Source organism: Camelus dromedarius, chromosome 2 (genome assembly GCF_036321535.1).
Source record: "Camelus dromedarius isolate mCamDro1 chromosome 2, mCamDro1.pat, whole genome shotgun sequence".
In the NCBI taxonomy this organism is placed as follows: domain Eukaryota; kingdom Metazoa; phylum Chordata; class Mammalia; order Artiodactyla; family Camelidae; genus Camelus; species Camelus dromedarius.
In genome coordinates this window covers 16,762,277-16,782,078 of record NC_087437.1, presented here as the reverse complement: position 1 = coordinate 16,782,078, position 19,802 = coordinate 16,762,277, and the positions used below count along the sequence as shown (strand labels likewise).

The 19,802-nt window shown below is 38.9% G+C and overlaps 1 protein-coding gene across 4 annotated transcripts in view; it reads right to left on the bottom strand.

Annotated features, from left to right (window-relative positions):
• Positions 1 to 19,802, bottom strand: part of PPP2R3A (protein phosphatase 2 regulatory subunit B''alpha) — a 148,831-nt gene that overhangs the window by 65,138 nt on the left and 63,891 nt on the right. For 3 of the 4 annotated variants that reach the window (XM_031439968.2, XM_064491403.1, XM_031440124.2), the window contains 3 exons: positions 14,388 to 14,654; positions 7,580 to 7,683; positions 1,760 to 1,862 (listed from right to left, as the gene is read on the bottom strand). In XM_031439968.2, coding sequence (XP_031295828.1) covers positions 1,760 to 1,862; positions 7,580 to 7,683; positions 14,388 to 14,654 — 474 coding nt within the window. Of the gene's footprint in view, positions 1 to 1,759; positions 1,863 to 7,579; positions 7,684 to 14,387; positions 14,655 to 18,315; positions 18,813 to 19,802 lie in introns of those variants that run through there. The other variant, XM_010975519.3, reaches the window with a different exon arrangement.

The following is a 19,802-nucleotide window of genomic DNA, read 5'->3' as shown; positions in this document are numbered from 1 at the left end:
ACATATTCACTTCTTATACAGAAATAAAATTTCTCCTTACATTTAAGGGAAGGAAGTATAAATGTCCACTAACTCATAATTATAATTTTGTTGTTTGCAGTTCTCTTGGTATAGACTTAATTTATATTCCTGTCAAAGCTTTTATTAAAGCTTCTGATAAAACTCAGTCAGGGTAGGGTCCCCACAGGAAAAAGAAGTCACCCATACCAACTTTTCATGAAATAACTACGTGTAGAGTTGTGGGCAAGTTAAGGGAACAGACAAAGGAATGGGAGGCACAGGGGATGAGTGACAGAAAGATACTGTTACAGTCCCCAGGGCCAAAAACAATGGGAGAAAAAGAGTTACAGGACCCCCATAGACACTACAACTGTGGAGAAGGGGCTATCCAGCAGAAGCTGTTCACAGAGAAACACAGTTACTGTGCTGAAGCAAGGAGTCTGGAAGAAATCCTAACTTCTTTCTCCTTCGCCCTCCCACCTCCTGGCAGTGCTATCCATTGGCCAGACCCAACCAGAAGACAGCAAAAGTGACCCAAAATACGCAGTTTGCAGGAGACAGAGCAGGGCCAGGAATGGATGCAGGGATGAGGCGAGGGGTGGCTACAGAACTTTCACAAAACATAAATAGGGATAATGTTCGACATTATGAATATTTTTGATTAAATGTACAAAACTATTAAGAATCCTCATTCCCATGAGTACTTTTTAAAGGGGAACAAAACCATGGAGATGGGGCTGAGGATAATCAAGGTCATCATGCAAATTAAGACAAGCTCAGAGACCCTGTACATAAGACAAATTACAACCCAACTTCATTTTCTGAATATGTAAAGCTATTACAACAATTAGATATCTATGTCATATGGTGTTAGAAGTCAGGACAGTGGTTCCCCGGGGCAGCAGTGATCAGGAGGGAGCAGGGGAAGCTTTAGGGGTGCTGGTAATGTTCTGCTTCTTGATCTGGGTGCTACTTACACAGATGTGCTCACATTGTGAAAATCAACTGATTGATGCACTATGACTTGTGTGTCTTTTTGTGTGTGTATGTTATAGTTCAACAAAAATCTACAAAAAAAAAAAACCCCGGTAGACATGAATACAACTTAAAAAACCCCAAGTATGTCAATGTATTTTTTTGCCTTTCTTTAGGCATCCTTACCAACAGTCAACAAGGATTTACTAGAACAACTAAAACAATGATATGCATTCAACAGAAACGAAAGGCAGACCTTAGCTTCAAAAAATTTGTGAGCTTCTTAGGAAAACTGAGTATTTAGACATGAAATTAAGAATACTGACAAGAAATATATGTAACAAAGAATGCTGCAGTAAAAACAGCTCCAATATTGGCGTGCAACTGATTCTCATCAGAAGGCCTGGATAAAAATACTCCCCAGGTCGGCTCTTTCTGTTGGAGCTCTCTTTCTCTTAACCTTAACAAAGGTCAACTCAGCTAACTAGGCCAAATGCCTGGTTTCACAAGGTGCTTCCGTGATTGCTGTGGGTGGCCAAGGGGGAGGCTGAGTGGCCCTTCTCTTCTGCTTCAGCGGAAGGAGCGCTCTGTTACCTGTTTTGTACTACGGGTTCTACATTAATTTCCACTTAACAAAAGGATTTCACTGCTAAAACAAGTCTGGAAACCACTCTTTTAGAAATCTGACCTCTAGATTTGTATATCTCAATTGACACATCTTACAGTTGAAAAACCTCTGAAACTCTAAAAATGAAACCCATTTTAAAAAGGAAATGAAAATTACCTGAAGTAAAGGAATAAAATCATCCTGTTCTAGAGAGCTGCAGCTGGGCTTTGCTAGAAGACAGATAAACTTAGAGGCATCATCGTGATGGTTACTCAGCAACCTATAAAAGAAACAACAGCTTAGGAAGACTGGCTACTGTGAACAATGACTACAACATCAGTACTTGGTAATTCTGGTCTGATCAGAAGGCCATCAAGGTCAAGAATCAAGTGCTTTCCTTACAATGATTAAAAAAATTATTTTTTTCCATGCTCTTGATTTTTTTCAAGAAATTATTAAAAGGGCCATTTTAGTAAAAGCTCAACAACAAGATGGTATATTATTTTTGTAGAATGCTTCTGAGACCACAGGTAAAAATACACTTGAAGGAGAATGTCTGCTCAGGTTTAGCTCAGGACATCTGGATCCAGAGTTCCAGAATTGCCTACCAGGAGGAACCACTGTGCACCACCTAAGACATAAACGTGTTTGCCCAGGTTGGCAGACATACTCAGGACCAAACTGATAGGGGGCTTTTGAAATTAGACTTTGAAGGACCGGGCTTAAGGGAAAAAAAAGTCCTATTAAGACTCCAAGCTCTAAGAATTCCTCATGTCCAACTAATTGCTGGAAATTTCTATTTGGATACTATACTCTGACAGCAAAGTCAAAATTTCAAAAACCAAATTTAGAATCCTCCTCTCAAAGTCAGTACTTTTCATGGATGTCTATTTTTGTTAATAGTGGTACCACCATGAGTTACCTGGGCTTGAAAATTTGAAGTCATTTTAGACCTATTTCTCTTCCTTATTGTCCACATTCAATTAGTCTTCAAATTTTCTGTTTTCCTTCCTTAATCATTTATTGCATGTTAATTGTATGCCAGATACTGAGTCTGGCCTGCGGATACTTGGGATACAAAGAAAATGAGACATGGCATTATGCCCTGTAAGGAGCTTACAGTCTAGTGAGAGAGCTACACCAATAAGATTATACCCCTGTGTGACAGCCACCACAGATGTAATACGCACAGGTTGTCATGGAAGGACACGAGAGGGCCAGTGAGATTCCCCGAATAGGTGAAATAGGAAACCGGGCTGCTGTGGATTAAGAGGGTCGCAAGTACAAATGCCGGCGTGAGAGTGCCTAGATTATCTCTGCAAGTGCAGGGGTGGTAAGGGACGGGGACATGAGCATGCAGGATCGGATCCTGGAGGCCCTTTACATTAGGTCAAGAAGCCTAGACTTCAGCCTACTCCACAGAAGAATTTCAACTCGAACAGTGACATGATCAGATGTGTTTTTCAGAAATATTAAGCAAAAACCCAACCAAGGGCTTGAGCATGGATACTGGCAGTGGGCGATGAAGAGAAGGGGGCAGATATGGTTGAAACGCAAGGACATGGTAGTTGGTATGTGTGGAGGGGTAACAGGGGGAAATCCATGATGACTCCCAGGTCTCTAGCTTGGACCACTAAGTGCTTGGAATCCAAGATGGAAATACTGCAGTCCTGAGGAATATTTCCTCAAAACATTCTAGATAAGCATTCCTTCCTTCCTAGTTCCATTTTACCACCAAGTCCAGGGTCTTATTACTCCACCCTGAGACTTCCAGAAGGGAAAAGGGTCATAATAGGCTTCAGTGTTCATCCAACCTTGTATCATGGACAATCCATCATTCTGAAACATTCTCTGATCATGTAACTCCCTTTTCCAAAACTGTAAGGTAGCTTTCTACCACTTACATGAGTAAGTCTAAATGTCTGTGCTGGGCATTTAGGGCCCTCCCTGTTAGGCTAGAGCCTGCCCACCTACCTATCTCACCACTTGGCTAAACGCAATTTCCCCTCCAGGCAGCTGGCCTGACCTACTCTCCTCTGAAGGTGCCATGTGCACTCCTGCCTGGGTGCCCTTTCTCACGCTGTTCTGCTTTCCCAGAACCCCGCCCCTCCCAACTCTGCCACCTGAATGCTGGCTATACTTTAAGGTCCAGCTAATAACTCACCTCTTTCAAAAAGCCTTCTCTGACAACTAAATTTCTTCTTGATCTTTGTGCTATTTAATTTATATGTGTTATGTATTCCATTGTACCATGAGCTTTTTTTTTTTTTATTTCTCTGGCACCTAAAGGGTAAAGTTTAAGCTTTTTTTTTTCCTTAGCACCCTGCATAGTCATTTTCACATAGAAGATTTTCAAAAAATGGTTGTGATCTGTCTAACAGATGTACACTTAACTGTCTTCATTTGTGATTATTAAAGCCACAGAATGATCTTTATATTTACTCTCTGTATCACTTTTCAGCATGCTAAGACTCCCAAAGTTAAATAAATCTATGTTTCACAAAAAGATTAGTGCAGTAGGTGCTGATGGGAACCACCTCTTAGGTTTAGAAAATGGGTGGGATGATCACAACAAAAAGACAGCGAAGTCTTTGGAAAGCAGTGCTTTTATGAAGAAAGGACAGCACCACTAAATAAAACCTGCACAGATATGACAGATACTCTGAGAAGGAAAAGTCAACGCAGGTATGACCTTTTACTATCAGAAGCATGAAACAGAAAGAAAAGGTGAATTACTATTCTTGCCAATGCTAGTGGCTAGTGAACTCTATATGGCAGGAGAAAAAGAAATAATAAAGGTTGTGAAAGCTGGAGAAAGAAGGTAAATGTAGTTATTTTTATTGTTTGTTTTATGAGGGGGAGGTGATTAGCTTTCTTCATTCATTTCCCCTTGGGGGAGCTACTGGGGATTGAACCCCTGGCCTTTTGGGTGCTGAGCATGTGCTCTGCCACTTGAGCTATATCCTTCCCCTAAACGTGGTTATTCTAAACTGGTGTCTTCCAGAGCTCTTAAGACAAAACACTGTTTTGTTAACGGACAAATGACACGTTGGTGTGAAAAGGTAAGAGAAAGTAAAGCATAAAAAAGCTGGAGTGACATTTCTGGCTCTGTCTGAGAGGAGCTTTGCCACAAGGCTGGCAAACCAGGAGCTCAAATGGAAAAGCTGTGGAGCAATGTCTTTCCCCTAAAAATGTCTTGACTGTAAGAGAAGCAGATGTCAGAGTACAGATATGAAACAGGCAGCAGAGTGGGGAAGGGAGCGGGTGCAGAGGTAGGGGAAGGTGGAGGGGTTCATCCTCAAACCACCTGGAGGCCTCAGAAGCCTCCACCCCATGAGCACTGTGACAGGAGGCAAATTATTTCTGTTATGCTGGGATTTTCGTATTTGACTTTTCCCTCAAGATTATATAAAGCCTATTATTGGAGCAAGTCAGCATGTATATGTATACGCCAATATATTTTAATTCTGCATCATCTGCCAGTTATTTTTTGTACTTGAAAGTTTTAATATATTATACTTGGATCCAAGTCACTTTATGCAAAGGGTACAATTTGTAAAAAATTACAAAAATAAACAAATGTCTTCTTCCAGGTCAGTGTGGTAATTCAAATCATCATGCTTAGTTGCTTAGTCTCCCAACATAGCCATAGTTGGGTCTCCTTTAAAGCACCCTGGTTTTTAAAATGCTTTTTAAGTGCTTAGAAGGAATTCCCACTAGAGGGCGCTCCAGTCATTATAGTATCTAGCCAGAAGATTAAAGCTTTAATACAGAGATATTTCACATATCCATTCATGGGATTTTTTTTTTTTAATGAAAAAGATAGGGACAGTTGCTCATGCTATGTAACTTCATAAGCAGTTTCCTGCAGTAACTGAAAGTGAAGACTTGTGTTCCATGTCTTTTTTTTCCCCTTCTGCCTTTTGCAGGAATCTCTTTTCCTTAGAGAGCAAACGAAAATGATTCATCTCAATAAAGGAATACATCTGTGTGGGTGCTGCTGCTGCTCTGCCCACCAACATAAATGGCCATCCTATCTCGGTGACACAAATATCTTAAGACAAAAATACCCCCAAAAACCAAAAACCTGGCTGTTACCCTCCTTAACATTATATAGTTAATTGTAGCTAAACAAGTTGATTACTAGTTTTCCTTTGCTACAGTCAGCCTCAGACTCACTAACATAGGGTCCTAGCATATTCAAAATAACTTAGAATGTAAGCAGTTTCAGCTCTTCTCTCTGGCTCTAATCATTTATAGACTGCACTACTTCCTTTTTTCAATCTCCTAGCTTATTCAAAGCTTTCTCTTAAACAACCATAACTCATATCTTGCTGCTTTCTCAGATGGTCAGATGATTTCTGCCAACAGTGCTGAACTCAGTGGCTGTGTAAAACAGCTCTTTCTGGTTCACACTCCAGCTGAGGCCTTTTCAGGGCCTGGCACCTACCACAGGGGAGAGGCTAGCTGAATGAAAGTTGGAACATCTACACATTTCAAGTTCTTCAATTCCTCTACTGTTACATGCTGATTTCAAATAACAACAGTAATAATAACAGATAGGCAGACCACCCAGCTGAAGTCCTGGCTTTACCAGTGGGGAAAGGGTAGGGAATCCAAGCTGACCCCTCTATTGCTCAGGCCCTCGGTTCTATTTTCTTCCCTCAAGTTCTAGGCTGCCAGAACACCAAAGATAAATACCTCAATGGCAAATGCCAATTCCTTTACCGGTTTACTCCTGCTAATTAGTGCTTTTTTGCTAATTCCAGACTCCAAGGAATTCTTTTACTTTTATGACTACTTACCCACACACAGGAAAAAAAAAAGGCATTTTTTAGATTTTTATCCAGCCATTTCCTATTTGCCATAGGGGAGGTGAAATAGTGACCACGGCCCTGACTTTGGAGTGTCATCCTGCTGTTCTATGAGAAATGATTCTCCTAGCACCATTTTAGCCCTTGCTATGCAGACAATTTACAACTACTCCCTGTACAAACTGACTAAAATTTAACTGGAAAACGTGAAACATTTGTAACTTTTAGCTTTGATGTTGTTCTTTAAAAGAAGTCCATTAACTGGTAGTCTTATATGCCCTGATCACTTTAGTTCTATTCTAAGAACTTGATGAATTCAATTTGCTACCAAATTTTTAGAAATAAGAATATACTTATTAATCACCTATTATGTTCTCAAGCATTATACTAAGGGCTAACTAACGGCTTTTAGGTGGCATAAAAGGATTGAAGGAATCTGTAAGCTGAATTTTGCTATCATATGTTGATTTTAAATTATGATGATGGTAGGTGAGTAGCATTTCCCAAAAGTTCACCAGGAAGGGTATCTAGCCCAGAAATGGTGAGAAGAATATATGTAAGGAAGACTGATTAGTTACAAGAAGTAGAAGGGGCAAGCTATAACACTCTCTTAAATTGTGGAAATACAACAAGAAATAATTTCTAAAGAAGAAAGAAGGCAGAAAAAAATAAAAGAAGGAAGAAACTTGAGTTTGAATTCAAGAAAACTTGTCAGGATGTTAAAATCCAAGAGTCTCGTGAAACATTCTACTCATTTGCTCCTTAACTGGAGCTTTCAAAAAGTAATGATTAAACTCTATTAGAATTCAGTTATTTTAAATAAATCAACTAGATATAATTCTAAACTGGACCATATGAGAGTGGAAGCTGTATTTTTTACATGACACATGCTATCAGAGTCAAACCCTAAGACTCAAATTTAATAAGTGAAACTAAGAAACCATCAAATATTTATTAAAGAAGTATTTATAAAGATCTGCTTTACTGATTAGAGCCGTATAAGATAAAGGCTTATGGAAAGAATTTGTGTGTAGGCATAAAAAGTTGTGAATCACTGAATTTTACTTGTTGAAATAAAGGGTAAGGGGAAAATTAATAAATGAGTAAAATAAGTGACCTTTGTAAAGCACGTCATGAGGACCAGGCAATTCTTTGCCAAGCCTGAGTAACTGCTCACACTTACTTTCTCCACATGGCGACGAATGACTGTGCTGACACAAACCCAGTCCTCTCTCCCCCTGCAGCCCTGAACATAGGGGCTTTCCAATAGAGAGGACAGCCGCAGACCTGCAAACAAAACACAAATACAGCGTGAGCCAAGGGGCAGTGAAGAGATGACATGGACAAAGAAAGGGCCTTTGAGGCTTTTACCCTTCACGCCACACTGGACAGAGGACCCTTGGATCAGCAAAACTGGGGCAGAGGCAAACACATCAGCTAGGGTAGATTCAGAGGGACAGAGGGGAAACAAAATGAGAAGGTGACATGTTTAATGAAGAAAATGCAAATCCATTTACCTTTTCTTCAAGTTCATTTACGGTGATGTTCCTTTCCACTATCCTGATAGTTAAAGCAACCGGTCTCCCTTCCTTCCTACCACTCTTACATCATATATTTCCTACCATTAGGAAGAGAAAGAAATGACTGAATGTCATGGTTGTATATGCCCTTCCTTCCTATGGCAGAAAAAAAGGCCACCTTCATTGCTTGGTCGCTGGGTGTCAATGCACTCTCCCACCTATTCCCCTCTCTCTCCTTTGTTTATTATGTCAAGCCCCAGGTTCAAGAAGAACCAGAAAAGCCTGGTCTGTTCAAGAAAATAGTTATCAGATCTATTTAAATCTATTTAACTTTACAATTCAGGTGAAAGTGAAAGGTAAAAATTAAAATGCTATCCTTTATTTATATATTAGAAGACACCACAAATGACTACATATTATACAAGCCTTAGGAAGAACTAAAAGACAATATCTTAAAAGGTAATGCTCTTTTTCCTCCTTAATAAAAAGGTTTTAATTTCAATTAAAATGTTATTCTCATACTCTTATAAGAGTTCTTACCAAATTTATGTGCTTTTTACCCACAGGAGAAATCTTTACCTCTAAGTAATAATAATATCTATATATTAGCAGAGAAATAGTCTTCAAATGTTGCCAGTTTTGTATACACACATAAAACACAGTCACAAATCTGAAGCTCTTGAAAGAGTCACATCTTGTTATTGGATAAAGATATTCTTATTATTCATATTAGATACAGGATCTACTGAATCTTCATCATCCTATGACAGGAGGTTTCTCCTCTGGCAGCTGACTTGATGTGAATCCACATTAGGTTCAGGTGAAGTTGCTCCTGGTGTGAGGCCTCAGTGCACGGGGCTGGGGGGGGGAGGTCCCCACAGAAGCCTGAAGAATGCCCTGTCTGAGATTACTTATACTGAGAATGCCCAGGGCTGCTGGGTTCCTGTCAGAGATGAGGATATGGATGGGGAGATTCAAGCCAAGGGAGATAAGTACAGGGCAGAAATAAGAGGTTGCTTCTGCCAGGGCCACTAAAGCATGTTCTGCAAGCAGGGTGGAATTTAAGATTTCTTAAGTCCAGAGGTCAAATACCTCCACTGAGGTCAAGAATGAGGGAAAGGTGTTGCTTAGCAACCAAATGGATTTTGTTTATTGTGTAAATTATGATTGCCAAGGTACAAAGCTCACAATTAATATACTTTGGGTGGTAACTGTCAAATCCACTTTCCCCAATCCCAATGTTCTCTTTCATCCGGAGTCTGTACTTTACCAAGAAAATGCTCTTAGATGTGGCAGGGTATTGGCAGCTGCTGGGAAAGCTGAAAGTCTGTATAATGGAGGTAGGGGTGCAGAGCCGCCAGCAGACAGAAAATACAGGGAGGGATTGGAACTGGCCTGCCAAAGTGCTTGAGGCTCCTACCATTAGAGTCACTATGGATTTTTCAGAATTGGAAGAGATTAGGAATCTTCCAGCTCAACCTGGGGGAGTGGTCACCAGCTCAGCTGAAACACCCCAGGGGCTGTGTACTTACCACCTTCCGTGGGGCTACTTCCACTGTTAAACAATTTTCATACCCTTGGATTACGGTCTTTTATCCAGAAGACTCCCGTTAAAGTGCATACACGTCAGCTCGTAAAGAGTAGTGAATCACCGAGATTAACACTTACAAATTTACTATGATCCAAAGGCAGAATTCTAAGAGGTAAGGCACAGACCAGATATGTCTAAAGGAGATGGGAAAGGGCTGCCCTGTTTTTCTGGTATGGGGCACCCTGAGTAGCCAAGCATCGGGCAGCATGAGGGGTATCAGGCCCTTGGAGAAAATGCCAAAGGGAAACTGGAAGGACAGTGGATGGCAAGGGCTGCAGACATTACACTCTGACCATTTTTTAGAAATGCAGGACTGGCCTGCATCTGCTTAAAAACAAAGAATTAAGATAAAGGGAGTCAGGAGATCAATAAAAAACTAAAAAAGTAAATGCTATAAATCTGAGGGCAACAGAATATAGGCCTTTATAACAAAGGAGAGAACAAGCCCGTGCCATGATTTTTTACAAAGGAAAAGAACGGACACAAGTGAGGAGGCACAGGACACGCTGAAAGTGGGTTCAGGAAACTTATGTCTAGAGGAGGAGGCAAGAGTCAGAGTGTGGCAATCCAAGCCACTGGAGCAAAGGAAACCCGATTAATACCTATAATTTGATCTGAGAATGGGCCACAACATAAAGAACTGACAGCAAGGTTATCTAATGATACTCAGAAAGAGATGACTGCCCAATATTTGTAATGTTCTTTAACATTTAAAGATGTCTCACGCTTGCTGTTTCATTGGGTCCTGACACGATCCCATACAGAGAAGGCAGGCATTTTTACCCCATTCTGCAGATGAAGAAATAAAGGTACAGAGAAGCTACCCTCCAGGCCACAGGCATGATGGGTCAAGATGGTGCTACATCAGCCAATGAGAAGAGGTGGGGGCTTTGCACCGGTCAGAAGACAGTTCTATGCTTTCCCCTCAACTTTCTGATAGACGCTAAAACTCAATGGTGACAAGTACTTTCCTGGCTGTTCCTCAGTTTCTGTTCCTACGCTGCTTTTGTCCCTCTCAGATTCATTCTCTATTCATTTCTTCTCCAGACACATACTTCATACACACAGAGTTTTCTTTGCACTTAAAAACAGATCCCCAATTGAGCCACACTTAATTATCACTCAGGGTAGACTGTAAACTCAAGCTGGCCATCCAAATAGCTTTATAAACCACAAGAATCCATAAAAATGTTCATTTATTGCCCTGACCACCTCCTTGCCCTTTGTCTTTCCTTTTCCTACAGCCAGCCTGCAGTGAGAACATGAGCACATGAGCCCGAGTGCTGCAGGCGCAGGTCTGCTGCCCAGGGGTGAGGACTGGTCTGCAGAGCACAGAAGGGCAGAAAGTGGGCTGGTTCAGAGAGTGCTAACAGACTGCCGTGGCCAAGGAAGAGCTAGATTACACAGGATTAGTGAGCTGGAAGATATGATTAAACGAATTTTTTTAAAATAAATGATTTTGAGAACAAAGAAGCAAAATCCAATAAAATGACCTAATATAGTGTTTGAAAACAAAACAATATACACCCAGGAGTGGGACTGCTGGATCAAATGGTAAGTTTATTTTTAGTTTCTTAAGGAACCTTCATACTGTCATCCATAGTGGCTGCACCAATTTACATTCCTACCAACAGTGTAGGAGGGTTCCTTTTTTCTCCACACCTGCACCCCAATGTTCATAACAGCACTATTTACAATAGCCAAGACATGGAAACAACCTAAATGTCCATTGACAGATGACTGGATAAGGAAGCTGTGTACACACACACACACACACATACACAATGGAATATTACTCAGCTATAAAAAAGAATGAAATAATGCCATATGCAGCAACATGGATGGACCTAAAGATTATCATATCGAGTAAGTCAGACAGAAAAAGACAAATATCATATGATACCACTTTTATGTGGAATCTAAAAAAAAAGACATTCTATTTACAAACCAAAAACCAAATCTTTCATAGACAGAGAAAGCAAACTATGGTTACCAAAGGGGAAAGGGCAGGGAGGGATAAATTAGGGTTTGGAGATTAACAGATAAACATTACTATATATAAAATAAATAAACAACAAGGACCTACTACATAGCACATGGAAGTATATTCAATTTCTTGTTAATAACATATAATGGAAAAGGATCTGAAAAGAAAAAATATATATGTATATGTATAACTGAATCACTTGACTGTATACTTGAAACCAACATTGTGAATCAACTACACTTCAATAAAATTTTTTTAAAAAATCAATGAATTTATAAGTAAAAAAAAAAAAAAAAGAAAAAGAAAACAAAACTACAAGTCTATACACTCATGATATCTTCTAAGGTCATTATCCACAAATCTGCCATTTTTATATTCAATGTTAATTTTGACTTTTTAAAGGTATGAGCAGCTCACTGCTACCTGAGCTGATAATAGACGTCTAGGAACAATGAACACAAATGCTTAGCACCTCTGAATGGAATTTAGGGCTATAGTCAAGTCCAATTCAGACAAGTTAATCAGACATGTATGTGTTTACTGGCTATTGTGACACATGATGATTTGGTATAAACAGTAAGTTGTTATGTAAATGACTGTTCTTATAGCCAAACAAAATAGTTTTCTATCTTTTTAAACTTCTCTATGTTGCCAGCTTCACCACTGGCAGCTTTTCCTGATGCCACATACAGAATGATCCTCACTGTCTGTAAATAGGACAGTCCTTCCTCTGACTCCCCAGCATGCAGACTCCTCCCCTGACTTGACTCACTCTTCCCTACCCTTTCCTTGACCACCTGTGGAGTCCTTGGCTCTGCTCTCCTCTCACTGATTCTGTGGCGTGCTGGCGGGCCACTGCACCACAGAGCAGGGCAGAGCTACCATGAGACAGGGTGGGAGAGCCAGAGCAGGCGCAGGGAGGCAGGGTGGCAGAGAGGCTCCTCAGTCAGGGGCTGGGAGTATTCAGAGGAGGAAGGCTGCCCAGAAACCTTCAAGACAGAGCAGACAGCAGGTCTCCGACAGCAAGGCACTAATCACTTGGATTGGTTCTCCAGATGTGGGGAGCCCAGCAGAGCACCAGGGAACTACTATGTCCCTAAGTCTGCATAGTGTCTCTTTGTCTGCCTGCCTGAAGCAGTCCATGAAACCTCCTGTTTCTGCTGCACAGACTGTTACCATGTTAGCATTTATGCAATTAATATGTTATCTCAAAAAGCAGACTTCATTCATCCTTGCTAAATTCTCTTTTGGATTTAGATTCATCGTTTCAGCCCATTTTCAAATAATTTACCATCTTGACTCTTAAAATAGCCATCTCTCAAAGCTTTGGATAAGAAAATGCCAATGCCCTGAAAGAACTTGTAATTTATTTGGGTGGATATAGCTTGGAAGTTAGCTGATGATGTGTTAGCATATGTTCAGGGGAGACAACATGGCAGAAACAGCACAATGTAAGAGTCAAGAGGACTTCTGAGACAGACAGATGCTGGGACTTCAGGTCAGTACTTGTGGGATTTCAGTTTCCTCACATGTACAATAGAGTGGAAACAAGTAAACGCTTGTTTCTGGAATGAAGGAGTTTGTTTTTCATGAGAAACATCTAAGGGGTCAACAAGCAAGTTCTAAGTCGGGGGTATGAAGAAAAAAAGCATAAAAAAGTATTATTTTTCATTTCCCTTAAAATCACTCTTATTTACAAATTATTTAACAGCAGTAACAAACGGTCTGAGGTTAGAGGTAGGAGAGAGGAGGCAGGGATTCAGGGACTTCTCTCAGGACACGACGGAAGCTGGGCCTCAGAGGAGGGATGATGTTGGGGCTGGCAGAGTGGAAGCCCATTTTGGAGGGGACAACTATGAGAGCCCAAATGTAGAGCATGCCGGTGGGAGGGCAGCTGGGTCAGGCTCACTCAGGGAACAGTAGTTTGGGTTTCATCTTCAAAATCAGTAATTTTCAACCTAAACATTATTCCTGAAAGCAGAGGAACCATTCCGAGTGGAAGTGTACATGGGGTCTTGGGAACTCCCACTTGGTGTTTACTTGCCCATATACAGCCCTTAGCCCACTAAACCCCTCTGTTTCTTGAAGCACAGCTTGAGACCACTGTTAATTCCTGAGGTATGATATGACTCTTCAATATATGTGCATGACAAAAATAAAACCCAAACGAAACACCCCTATAGATGGTAGGAATCTCTGAATATGGCTGAGCTAGGGAATGACATGCTCAAATATAAACGGATGGCTATGCTCAGTATTAACTGTTCTAGGAGGTGGCTGCGGGTACAGGATCCAGTTGCTGAAGATGTTATAGTAGTTCTAGCATACGGGGCTAAGATCTTAAATAAGAAGCATCTGGATATACTGGAAAGTATCAAAGACTTGCTTCCTAGTGGCAAATCCATTTATTTCTGGGAAGAATTACTGTGTTGAGTTGGCATAAAGGTTCCTTGTCTGGCTTCAGGGCAAATAGTTATGATCAATGAACGAGAACAAAAAAAAGTGATCTGTATTCAACACAAGGGAAATTTTTCTAACAACTAAGGCTATTTAATGATAGAACAGGCTGCTTGGCAAGGCAGTGAGTTTCCTGCTACTGAAAGCATTCAAGCAGATAATGAATATATATGCCAGTGATGTCATGGATGGAATTCCCGTATTAAATGGGAGGTTGGACTGGGAGACCACTAAGGTTTTTTTTAAATTTTTTTTTAAACTTCAGAGTTCCATGAAGTAGGACCATAGCTAAAGATACATCAGCATCAAATAAATTTTTTCAATATGGAAATAAATCTATGCATGCTGAAAAACAGATAGCAAGGAGGCAGTAAAGAGAGGGAGGCTGACATTGCTAGAGAAAGGGAGACTATGCAATATTTAGCAGTTACATTACCTTTGCAATTTTCCCCATTTCATAAATATCTGCTTTCTGATCTTCAATATCCACGAAAGCACTTTCAATTCTGCTTAAAGTCTGTTCATGATTACTGCAGGCGTCGGGGAGTCCTTCAGGAAAGTAGAACCGTGGAATGTTTACAGATAATGTTGCCTTCACAACATTATTCACATGAGGAACAGGGGAGAGAGGTCGGGGACTACTTGGAAAGTTGGCTGGAGGTGGAAGAGGTGTTCCAGGTTTCTTTTCTGGTTTATTTTGAATCTGGAAGGAAAATATGATTATGAAACACAAAAATTCTAAAGAGTATATATTCTTGAAAGTCTTCACTAGTAACAGGAAGTTGGGTGTAAATACAAGAAGCCACAATTAGAGGCAGTGGACATCAAGGGCTCACTGTACCCTACGGCGGGTAAGCCTGCTCTAAGGGAATGCTAATCTACATGAAATGAATCAGTACATTAATTATCTGTCAATTACTTGAGTTTACATAGATTTGTGCTTAAAAAATCCTACAGTACATTTTCCTACCAGCAATGTAGCAGACATTTAAGAGCAACGTCAATTGACACAATAAGGATCTCAAGGAGAATTCTTGGTCTGTTGGAACTGGATTACTAAATTCTTGAAAATTGTTCTTTGTCTTTCTGTGTATTTCCACTTCTCCTTCAATAAGTAGACAGAATGAGCCCTTCTTAAATCTGCAGATCTAAAATGCATTGTTGGAGAAGTGTCCTTCCACCTTCCCTAGACTGACTTTATCTAGGGCATCACTGCCAGCCCCTGATGCAGAGAAATTCTTTAAGAAAATAAAAGCATTTTAGCTTTGGAATGTCTTCTGCCAGGCTGATTTACTTGCCACTAGGGGCATGCATGCTGTTTTTTCCCGAGATACACATTTTCTCATTTTTGGTACTTTCTAATAGGCAAGGATCATGGTCATTAATTTCATCACAGCAAAACTCTCATTACAGTTTATCAATTCACTAATAGTTTATATATATAGCATTCCTTTTTCTAAAAAGGATTTGATATGCTGTACCACAAAGAGACATAAGAAAGGACAGTATAAAAAGGTCAAGGGGCAGGGGACAATGGGGAGATTAAATTATCTATGATTTAGGGAAAGGGGAGAGGAGGTACACTAACATTCAAGTTGAAGTTTATTTTACCAGTGAAAGCTAAAAATTTAGTTCTGAGATTCCTAGCAGAGAAAGTGAAAAAGATTCCATGAAGATTTTTCATAGTTTTAATTTCTATTCTTAATTTTGACCAAGTTATCTATAAAGGCTCATAAGCATGGCACTACTAGATGTTACATAAGGTATGAAAGATGAACATGACTGTTCACTAGCTAAACTTATTTTAAATTCACTGTGAACACAAAATATTACTCGTGTTCTTCTTTCTTAAATTATCCCAATGCCATTCCTAAAGTTTGAACAATGATATATCAGTAAGAAGTAGTTTTAAATATCATATTTTCTTTTGACGCATAGACTTAAAACATGATCTTTAAATTCAGGGTAAAAATCTTAGCTACCTTTGAAAAGCATGAGAATTATAGGAAGACAAGCTTCATTCACATAAATATACGATAAATATGATTTAATCTCTTACTTTTGTTAAACATGGACCATTTTTCATGTTAATATCTGACACTAATACACAGACTGGAGTCTGCTCATATATTAATACTACTGGGGATATGAAGTCCAGCTGGTCACACCAAGCCTCTTCTGCAGTATCGGGATGTCACCCATATAAAGCAACAGTCAAGGAAGAAATGGCAGAGGGAGTGATGCCAATGAAATGTGAAAAACCTAACAGGAAACAGTGATGGCTTACTAGCTCTGTGACCTCAGGAAAATTACTCAATCTTTCAGAATTTCAGTAATAAAACATTATAACCCCTACTTCTTGGAAGGTTGTTGTGAAGATTAAAGGATATTACAGGATTAACAGGTAAAAGGTTCAAAACCATGCTGGGCAGAGTTATGTCTTAATTTAAAAAAATGAGTCACAAAGCCAAAGGATGGGGTTCTCAAAAGGTTAAACATAAGCTGGCACAGTCTTCCAGGTTCAAAAATAAATAAAGTAACCATTTACATTTGTAAAGCTATTTAGTTTACCAACTACTTTTCATGCAAAAAATTGGTAATGTATCCTAAGTAGACATTTCTTTTTTGCCTTAATGCTAAATCTGCAAATATTATTACACAGTTCTAAACCAGTAACAGTAGAAGTTGTTCTTAAATTTCTAAAATAAGGCATATAATTCTTCAGGGGCTTTGTTTAGGTCATTTGCATTGTCATTTCCTTTCTATTCTATCCTGAAAAAGATTTGTGAGACTACAAGTAAATAAGCATCAAAATTATTTTTTTGCTTCCCCAAATTGTTTCCCATAGTGTGACATCCAGGGCAGTTATGGATAACTTCAGGGCTGCTATAACCATAGGATTAAGACCACTGGTGCCAGTGGGGATGAAACTCAATAGTCAGCCTAGCGAACACATGCTACTGAAGAGCAAGGCCTTCAATGTTGACTCTGTGCGTCTGCTTTGATAGAAATAAGAGACATTCAGAACAAATCCTGGCTATCTGTCAAGGTTTTAATTTGAGTGGGAAAATATTTGATTCTATAATAATCTACTCTGCTTTCCTCAGTGTACTTCTTAACATGGAGCAGTTCACTAATAGACAAATGTTAATTAATTCATTGTTTGATTCCATATTTAATAAAAGTGACATTACTATCTAAAGGAAAAAAAGAACGCATTCAATTTGGAACTTTTAGGTGTATCAATTTACTTTTCACTGAGTTCAATAGGAGACATAATTTAAACCTCAAAGTAGCTTAATAAAACTGACCCTTTACAATTAGAGAATAGAGCACAGTAATATAAAGTTCATCACATTTACCAGCAAGTTTAGCATCTGCTCACTCTGAATAAAATTATTTCATTCAAATCTAGGAACAGCTTTAAAATAGAATTACTGGGCAAAGTATCTCAATTTTCCATTACAGTTTTTCACTATAAATACAGTATCATTTAGCTATTCATTCTGAATAGTACCCTTATGCTATTATGTCACTGTAGCATTTCCAGTATTTGACTATTTTGGACCCATTTTTTAAAAAAAGCCATTTTATATGGTTCACTCAAAAAATATGAAATTACCATAGATCAGAATAACTACAAAACTATGGTTTCTTGCTGGATTCTGGATGGCCATCATTGACATGGCCCTTGATTTGTACTGTATTCAATGTTAGGCAATTTGTTTGATGAGACACTGACCCTACGAGTGTAAGCAAGTTAGCATGGTCTCTGCAAGAAGCTACTGCAGGCAGAAATGACTCAATCTTACAGTGTGCTGAGGGAAGACATTCTTTCACAACCCAGAAGTAATTACTATCCTTCATTACCTACATACAGTATATCACACACACACGACTGCATATATGTAAAAATAGTTCTTTCAAAAAAAAAAAAAGACTAACAGGTTCAATATTCTTTTTTTTTAAAAAGATTCACTACAGATGTATGCAGCTTAATACAAATTTAGTCTATTGATTCAGGTGCAAACAAGGCTTTTAACAACAGAAATTCTAGTTTCTCAGACATTTCTACTAAAAATTCTGAATTGTAAAATATTTGTTAAGTTGTATTTATTGTCTCTAAAACTGGATTCCCTCTCTACAAGAGAAAAATGTGAGTACTGTACTTCAGATCCAGAAGGTCTATTTTTAAACCTGTTGGAATCTCTCTACAAATAGCTTTCTGCAAATAGCTGAATAGAGGACACAGATTAATTCCTTGATCTAATATCAAGTGAGCTGTAAAATTATTTGTAAGTTAGTTCACTGGGTGGTTTTATTAGTAATAAAAATATTTTAAAAGAAACACCCAAGTTTCAAACCTGTGTCTGCTGAAATGACTTCAGCCGCTTCTTAAACCGTGACGGGAGAACAAAATCACAGCCCCTTGCCAGGAAAGCTAACTCTCCCCTTAAATCCGGGTCCCTTCGTAGAGATGTTTCCTTGATCATCATCTTTGAAAAATGGATATTTACTTAGCCACTGTCCAGCACACTTCTGAAGACAGAGTTAATAAGTTGTCAATCTCGTCAGGCAGAAAGGTATTTTTTTCTTCTTATCTCCCAAAGAAATTAAGTTCAAGCATTGTGCTCTCCCAGCCTCCAGAGACCACAATCCATGCTTGTACTGACATGCAGCTGCTCCCCAAATACTGCCTGTGGCTCCCAATATCTGCTCATAATTTTCAAGAAAGAAACACGGGCTGCAATGGGCCTGTTGCTCCTTGTAGGTAGCTTTATGTCAAACTGACCTACCCATGTTGAGAATTACAGAGCCTTCTGGGAAAGGAAGCACCCACTACTCTGAGCACCAAAGTTAGAAACATTACAGCTGGACCTAAAAATAGCGACTTCTCAGATAATGCTAGCTTCTTAAACTCAGAGTATGTGAGGTGTCAATCCACATAAAACAGTTTCTCCTCAAGCTAGAAGAGAAAGAACATGTTGAGCATTTTTAATTTTGCTATTTAATATTTTATGAAAAAAGAAGGCTCTGTACTTCAAGTCTGAAGTACATCTAGTTTTTATACTTCTTAGTTGAAGGGAAGCAAATGTCCAAAACCCTCAAGACAAAATGTGGAGAAAAAGACTTTCATTCTCAAATGGTAATATAAAAAGAGATTCGTCAGTCTCAGATTTTAAAATCAAATCTCTTTTTCCCTTGTTTGTTGAAAACTATCTTAGTCATCAAACATACTTCTTTGAAGTGATTTTGAATCTGGATACATCTGAAAATTTACTGTCAAAGGGTTGGTTTAAGAAGTGGAATGACTGAATGCCAGAAGAAAGCAGCTTTAGATACACAGAAGTGAGTGAAATTTGGCTATAATAAAGGTACAAAAGATGATCAAACAGCAATGACAGAATGCATCTTCAATTTGTGAGACTTGTTTTTCTTAAGAGGCTTTAAAGAAATCTCAGATTTTAAAAATATTCTATTATTCTATTGCATGTTAAACACCTGCCTCAAATAGTTATTTACAAGTGAATCTTTAAGTATTCTCTCATGTTTAATATTCAGACTTCAATATTTATTTTCCATCAGCTACATTGTTCAATATTTTCTACTTCTAGAAAATATAAACCAAATATTACCAAATAAACCCCCAAATCAAAAATAGCTTACGACTCTCTTCTGCTGAACCTTTGTCTAATTCAGTGGGAATTAAATTCTTTGGTTTTCTATTGTTTCCTAGAACTTAAGTTTTTCCCCTTTATTTCAAGACATTGTTACAACACTTTATAATATGTATATTGGGCTTATATACCTAAATCTGCAGGTTTCAATTTTTTTTTTAATCTGTAGAATT